Raw genomic sequence first — 8,131 nt, 5'->3', positions numbered from 1 at the left:
CTTATTTTCAGGTCAATTGCCACTTGGGGTATCTTCAACCACCTGAATCTTTGCATATTTGTTTTTTAGGATTATTTCTTGCAATTTTTGCAAAACAAGTAAAAAAAAAAAAAAAACTCCATTTTTCAAATTCAGTCAAAACCAAAAATTCAACTCAATATGTAGAATGGTACAAGCATATGAGTCTAAAATCTGAATGACATTCTCTGAATACTTTTTAGGTGGCAACCCCTGAACCATCCTTGTATAGTTTAGTAGTATTCACAGGAGGATACTGCTTTGGTTGCCTAGAAATGCATAACAAATCAATGCAAATTTTGGAATCATATCCGATTAAGTATTAAACCCGAGTGGGTGGGGGGAATAATCACCTCATAGAGCTCATCTGATAGAATTCCTACTTGATGAGTGTATGCAATTCTTGAATTGAAGTCACTAAAGTGATCTGTTATTGGGTTTCCAATGGTGTATCCCTGAGTCCAATTAAAAGAAGATCAAATGGATTCAAATGTAATGTACAAAAGTTAAAACCATAAGGTGCAAGTCACTGGAATCATATAATTAGATTACATACTTAAATATTCATTTTTGGCTCTTTCCCTGTATCATTTACCTGCAACCAAAAAATAAGGAGAAATGAAATTTCAATTGGACGATTAGGCACGTTATTAGACATATATATATAGTCTTTTTGGGATCCTAAAAAATGAAAGCATGGGCTCAGATGGAGCCTAATCCTGAACCATCATGACTTTCTTTTCATCTCCATTTACATGTATTATTAGTTCCTCCAAGAGTTGAATTGATTAGTCAATCTTAAAACTCTGTCTGGTGTTCAAAACAAAAAGAAACTGAACTTAAAATGAAAATCTTAGTTAAATGTGTTTTTATATAACTAATGAAAATATTCTTCTTTTCTCAGCCATATAGAGAAGTCATGATAAACATACCATTGGATATATATTTCCTGAACCACCATGGGATGATTATGCCTGACTACGAGTCACCACTGATGTAAAGTGGATTTTTCTGAAACTTGGGGTGATTAATAAGCCACTGTGTCACAACACAAAAATTTATGAACTGTTGAATGACCATTTAACAGGGTTGGGCCTCCTGTAATTGATACAGAGGACCTTGGATGTTCCATTGATACCAAAGCCAATTCATTTCCAGTTGAATCCATGCAAATTCTGCCAGGCCAATATCCATCAAGTTGTACCTCCAAAAAAATCTGCACAAGGAGGATGCATAAATAACTGACGACAGACAAATCAAAACAAAGAACTAAACAAAATTTGATTATCTTTTGAAACTTAAAGGAAACTACCCAGCCAGAAGAACAAAGTATACTAACTTACATTGCTGCCACAATGTATTTATCTACAAAAAAAATAAAGAAAGGACATGTCTTTTCATTATAGAAACTAGGACTCTGTTCTATTCTACAAGATGCAAAGAAGAGAGCTTTGTATACAAACATGACCTACTAAAATCCACACCCCATAAAGCAAGATCTGACCAGATTTGATCCAAAATCTTCCAAAATTTCCAACAATACAGGACAAGCAAATTTTTTATTAATCCCTATCAATTTAAAATCTAATTACAAACGTTTTTACAATAACTTCATAAACATAAAAATAAGTAAACATTAAAACATCCTTAAATTTTGTCTCTATTTTGGTAATACTATTTTAATAATCATATCTTGTTGAACCTATTTTATAAGAGATGTCATGTAGACAAGTTTTATAACTGTCAAAATAGATCCAAACTGGCAAATGTTAAAAACTGGTCATCAAAACCTATTTTATACATGATGTAGATCATCATGTAGACTAGTCATACTCATTGCAGAACAGAGCCTTGTAGTGAATAGCTTTTAGAAGCACTAATCTCATCTTATATATATGTGAACAACAAAGCAATTACATAACATGACATATTTTCAAATGCTACTGCAGAAGAATCAAAGTGGAATAACTTCACTTCTATCTGGTGTCCAAAATGGAGAACTATGAGAAGTTAAAGATTGAAAGACTTACAGATCAATCAATGACTTGAGACTAATAAGAACTAGTAGTCCTTTGTATATATGTCCAGGTGAAAGATCTTCTATATATATGTCCAGAAGGGATCTCAAGCTGTTGAACAAACGAAACATGATTAGTGATGAAAGCATCCGTAGTCTGAAAACTAAAAGGCTTGGATATGAAACTGAGATGCATCACCTTATAAAATTTGCCAAACTTTTTCTTTTGCCCCCTTTTCAAGGCCAAAGTGTAGCATACACACTAGCATCGACATTACAATATAAATGTTTCATATAATTTATATTCTAAGATTGAAAAATGTTGGGAAAATCTCTTGAGAATAGGTTGGATGAGAACAGAAAAATGGAATGAAGAAAGCCAAATATCACCAGTGTTTCAAGATAGGAGAAAGCCAATTTACATTCATGATGGGAGAAATGGACAACAAACAGTCCCTAAAAAAGTATGAAAATTTCAGGAAGGAAGAGGGCTAAGAAAAATCACCCAGAGAAACGTGTGCTAGCTGGTTATTGGAAGGGAGAAACATATACTAATATCACTGGTGTTTTTCTCTAAAATCTCCCCACAATTTTGGCCTGTGTGACCATTAGTAAATGAAACACAATTTTTGAACACCAAAGAAATTTCAATTACCCTTTTAGTGTCTATTTAGTATTTACCCACCAATTTGGTTTTGTACCTAAAGATTACGATGTATAATATTCAAACCCACTTCGCACCAATGGTCTTACCATCAGGAAGAGCCCCCTGTTTTCCCTTTTGGGTGAGAGTGGCTCAAGTCTAACCTATGAAATGGGGGAAAATTGTGAACAATAGAGAGTAAACTGATCAGAATTGGGCTTTGAATTACCACTGACCTTTCCTACCAATGATATCCAATCACCACTCACCAAATTAAGCCACTTCATATTGAGGCATGGAGCAAAGCCTGATGTCACTAAGTGATTACAACATTTTTTATTTTTTTTTCACACCCAAATGTCCATGTTCTTCCAGAAAAATATCCTTAAATTTTAGGTGATGTGATTAGGAAGTGGACATTAATAAAAGATCTCACCACTGCAGATCTTGTAACATGATAGAGATATGCTATTACTAGACATGAAAAATACTCTTTTTGTTCACTGATTTATACTGGAACCTTACACCAACTAAAGCTAGTTGATGTTGATTATTGGATTTGAGTGAATAAAAGAACATTTTATTCTTTTTTGTAAATGATATTAGATATATTTTTTTTAAAACTACTTTATTTTCTTCTAATTTAATTGTTTTAAATTCTATACAATTTTTTATTCATGGACATAGACTCAAATAAATCACCCCGCATCTAACCCCAAATACTGAAATCTCCCCATAGTTTTGGTCTCAAGGAAGCATACTGCAATAAAAAATCTCTCCATCAAAAATTTCCCCCAATTGGCATGCAACTCAAGTAGCCCAAGGCAATCTGAAACTTCACCAATTACCCAAACAACATACAAATTACCTGTAGTTCTACTAGGGACAAGTGATGATGGATGGCATCATTTAATTTCTCTCCATAAAAAATTTCTCATTCTGAAGATCTAATAAACATTATCTTACCAGGTACGAATTATATTTGTCTTGTCTTAGAAAGAAGGAATGATGAGAAATCCATCAAAAGAAAACCCAAAGGAAATCAAACCAAAAAAGATATGGGATCCCAACATAATCATAGAATGTGGAGAAATAAAACCAAAAGATGGAGAAGAATAGCCTAGAAAAAAAAAACCATATGGTGAATCAGAAAAATAAAGTAAAATAAAATGACATGTTTTGGTGAATCAGAAAACTAAAAGTCATTTGGTCGAAAGAATAATGAGTGAATAAAAAAAATACCAAGACTCTTCATCCACACGCCAATAATCTTCATTATTGACCACTGAGAAATAAAACCAAAAAAGTTTTGGTGACTTTCAGTCAGTGAAAAGAAGGTTGTACTGCTCATTGTTAGAAGAAAGGAAAGGGAAAGGCACGTTTACCTGCAAAATTTCTTTTCGTCTGAATACTGCTCATTGTTAGAGGAAGGGAATGGGAATGGCATCAACACCGTGAATGGGTTTTGCAGTGGGGGTGAGCGGGAGGCACTGGTCTATATATAGTGATGTTATTGTAGCGGTGAAGGCCCGCCACTGGTGCATATATGGCAGCAGCTACCTATGTCCCGCGGCAACAGGGGATCTTATACGGTAGCAACCACTTTTCTTCCATGGCAAATGTGGCTCAAATTCTTCTTCAAATCCAGGACTTGAAGGAAAATTCTAGATTGAGAAATGACAGAATCCGTCTCAGGGGAGTCCTTGAATCAATGTGGGAGTAAACAAAGTTAGATGAATGAGAAGGGTAAAACTGCCATTGCATTAATATGACAAGGATAAAGCTGTAATTTTAATTGGTAATCTAAATAAGTTATTTTAAAAAAATATATATTAACAAAAGAATTGCATTATAATTGAATATGGGAGCAAATTATTTATAACTCTATGCTATACAATTTATTTGAGTTTATTCTAAATAATTAAGATATTAAAAAATAATCAGGGAACTTTTTTTCAAATAAAATCATGAAAATCTTAAAAGCTTAAATAATTTATCTAATTATTGAAAAATGGATACACATCAATTTAAATTTTAATGAGAGATGTAAAACTTTGACAATCGATTAAATTCTATAAGTTTGGGCTCAGAGAGTCCTTGAAAAAGTTTTTTTTTTAAAATAACATTTTGCAATGATTCATAAAAATTATTAAATGATTTATAACAATGGAAAAAATTATCATAAAATATATTTTAATTTAGGTTGTCTTGTTTATTCGAAATTTATTTTATTTTTATTTCTATAAATGGGGTTGCACCCATAATTTATTATGCACATGCCTTAATCACAAAATACATGATAGTTAATTCATTAAAAATTTTATAAAAGAGTTTCACAAAAAAAGTTATTCACAAAAAATTTTAGAACTAAAAATTAAGTGTAGGGCGTTTGACTTATTAGCTAAATAGGATATATATTTTTATTTTTTAAAATATAGATATTAAAATATATAGTGCTACACAGGCCACATATATGATAATGATGTGCTCTAAATCATGAAGCAATGAGGAAGAAAAAGGAAGATGACTTCCTAATAAATTTTCATGATAGCTTAAATGAGCAAACTGAAGACGTATAGAGATGGTTAAATATAAATTAAGAAAGTTTTGCTGATGTACCTACTGGTTGGTGTTTGAGTTTAAAGCTTGAGATGGGTGTTGGGTTCCTCTGCTTGGTTATGTTCTGCGCCATCACAACTTCTCTTGATAGATTTTGTTGTTGATCTGTTGTCACCAAAATTCTCAAGAAGATTCAACAACATAGGCTTATGGTTGTCTTCATCATCTTGGGTGCCAAGAAAATCTACCAACGAGATATGGTTTGTTGATGGTCTTGAGAGTATATAAGATGAACCCCACAACTTTTGATTTCGCCCCCACCAAAATCAGTAAATGAAGCCTGAAGGTGCATATAATGATTGGAGTGGAACTCGTCCCTAAAAGAAATCTTAGGATAGTACACTAGCAACACTTCATCTGATTCACTACCATTAATCTCGTGGCAGTCACTACAGAAAAGTTCTACTGCATCGTAAGCATACTCTCCTTCATCAAATTTGAAATATAAACCAATTAGTTTTGATTGATGATGAAGACAGAAAAATCCAAATCCTAGGAAGTGGTCATCTTCATACCAATTCATAGGAAGCTCTATTCTTATTTGGCTTCCCATTTCCTGATGCAGTACCCACCCCGGAATTCCATTACCTCCTAGATTAATACTTCTCCATTTCAAAGGAGGCTGCACAGTTAAAAGTAACATTTCCAGAGGTGGGTCAGCTTAACAAACAAAGTAAATTAGAACTATTAATTGCAGAGAAAATAGGAAATTAAAATAAATATCAATTAATTCACAAGTACTTGTAATTAAAAGAGAAAAAAAAAGTTTAAACAAAAATTGTACCTCAACTGTCTTGAACCATTTAAGGAGAAAAGACCAAAGAAGAGTAGATGGATTTGATAGAGTTCCAAAGATCGGGCAATCATGTGCATTTATTTCTCTTAGACTTGATGGAACCTCTAGAATTTCTTCAAGCATCTTGCAATGACTGATATTAAGGCGTCTTAGATTACTTAGTTGAGTAATAGCAGCAGGTATGTGACACATATTGTTTTGACTTAGATCTAATTCTTCCGGCGAGGATACGCACCATAAATCACTTGGGGTTGCTAATAAACCAAGATTTATTAAATTTTCCATGTCCCCTGTGACTAGGTTTGGACAGTCATTGAGACTGAGTTTTCTAAGCAATTTCAACCAACCAATGCTGCTTGGAAGACTCCTCAAGTTTTTGCAGTGGCTCAAATCCAAATAAATAAGATGATTTAAATATCCAATTGATGACGGAAGCTCTTTTATACACGTTCCACTTAAAGTAAGCCACTTTAAGCATCCCATATCCTCCATGTTTTCCGGAAAAGTCTCCAAGTTTGAACAACCAGAGAGATTAAGTTTTTCAAGGTATTTCAACCTACAAATGCTGCTCGGAAGACTCCTCAAGTTTTCACACTTCTTTAACAGCAAATCAACGAGCTCTTTTAAAAACTCAATTGATGATGGAAGCTCTTTTATACACGTTCCACTTAAATCAAGCAACTCTAAGCGTTCCATATCCTCCATGATTTCTGGAAAAGTCTCCAAGTTTGAACAATCAGAGAGATCAAGTTCTTTAAGGTATTTCAACCTACAAATGCTGCTCGGAAGACTCCTCAAGTTTTCACACTTCATTAAAAGCAAACCAACGAGATGTTTTAGAAACTCAATTGATGATGGAAGCTCTTTTATACACGTTCCACTTAAATCAAGCGACTCTAAGCATTCCATATCCTCCATGATTTCCGGAAAAGTCTCCAAGTTTGAACAACCAGAGAGATTAAGGTTGTTAAGGTATTTCAACCTACAAATGCTGCTCGGAAGACTCCTCAAGTTTTCACACTTCTTTAACTGCAAATCAGCGAGCTGTTTTAGAAACTCAATTGATGATGGAAGCTCTTTTATACACGTTCCACTTAAATCAAGCGACTCTAAGCATTCCATATCCTCCATGATTTCCGGAAAAGTCTCCAAGTTTGAACAACCAGAGAGATTAAGGTAGTAAAGGTATTTCAACCTACAAATGCTGCTCGGAAGACTCCTCAAGTTTTCACACTTCTCTAACCGCAAATCAGTGAGATGTTTTAGAAACTCAATTGATGATGGAAGCTCTTTTATACACGCTCTACTTAAATTAAGCCACTTTAAGCATTCCATATCCTCCATGATTTCCGGAAAAGTCTCCAAGTTTGAACAATCAGAGAGATTAAGGTTTTCAAGGTATTTCAACCTACAAATGCTGCTCGGAAGACTCCTCAAGTTTTCACACTTCACTAAGAGCAACTCAGCAAGCTGTTTTAGAAACTCAATTGATGATGGAAGCTCTTTTATACACGTTCCACATAAATAAAGCGACTTTAAGCATTCCATATCCTCCATGATTTCCGGAAAAGTCTCCAAGTTTGAACAATTAATGAGATTAAGGTTGTTAAGGTATTTCAACCTACAAATGTTGCTCGGAAGACTCCTCAAGTTTTTGCATTCACTAATAGATAGCAACTGAAGTGAGATGAGATGGCAGATTGAGGAGGGTAATTCTTTAATAGCAGTACCATCTAGATAAAGACTTTTAAGAGAGACCAAGTTTTGAATTGTACTTGGCAAGCTCCTAATCTTTTGGCACCTGCTCAAATTCAACAAAGTAAGCTTCTTCAAGAAACCAATAGATGAGTCAACATTATCCAAACTTCTACAACCTTCAACATCTAGTTGCTCCAAATTTGACATATTTGAGAAGTGTGGGATTTCATTCAGCTGCCGAGATTTTGATAAATTCAAGATCTTCAACTTTTCAAGATACTGCAACAAAAGAAATTAATTATTTTATTTTAGCAAATAAATTATCATGAACTTCAAAATT

The 8,131-nt window shown here is 33.7% G+C and overlaps 1 protein-coding gene across 3 annotated transcripts in view; it reads right to left on the bottom strand.

Annotated features, from left to right (window-relative positions):
- Positions 1-194: 194 nt before the first annotated feature.
- The window catches only part of LOC117910320 (disease resistance protein RPV1-like), a 90,724-nt gene continuing 82,787 nt past the window's right edge, over positions 195-8,131 (bottom strand). Inside the window, exons 4-9 of one of the 3 annotated variants that reach the window (XM_034824407.1) lie at positions 6,082-8,070; positions 5,298-5,919; positions 4,064-4,380; positions 3,921-3,963; positions 2,049-2,147; positions 1,180-1,234 (exon numbers count right to left, since the gene is read on the bottom strand). In XM_034824407.1, the coding sequence (XP_034680298.1) occupies positions 5,482-5,919; positions 6,082-8,070 (2,427 nt within the window). In that variant the 3' untranslated portion in view covers positions 1,180-1,234; positions 2,049-2,147; positions 3,921-3,963; positions 4,064-4,380; positions 5,298-5,481. Of the gene's footprint in view, positions 474-574; positions 614-950; positions 1,235-2,048; positions 2,148-3,920; positions 3,964-4,063; positions 4,381-5,297; positions 5,920-6,081; positions 8,071-8,131 lie in introns of those variants that run through there. The other 2 variants (XR_004650639.1, XR_004650645.1) reach the window with 2 other exon arrangements.

This window comes from Vitis riparia, unplaced genomic scaffold, assembly GCF_004353265.1.
Source record: "Vitis riparia cultivar Riparia Gloire de Montpellier isolate 1030 unplaced genomic scaffold, EGFV_Vit.rip_1.0 scaffold712_pilon_pilon, whole genome shotgun sequence".
NCBI classification, from domain to species: domain Eukaryota; kingdom Viridiplantae; phylum Streptophyta; class Magnoliopsida; order Vitales; family Vitaceae; genus Vitis; species Vitis riparia.
This window is presented reverse-complemented; position numbering and strand designations above follow the sequence as displayed.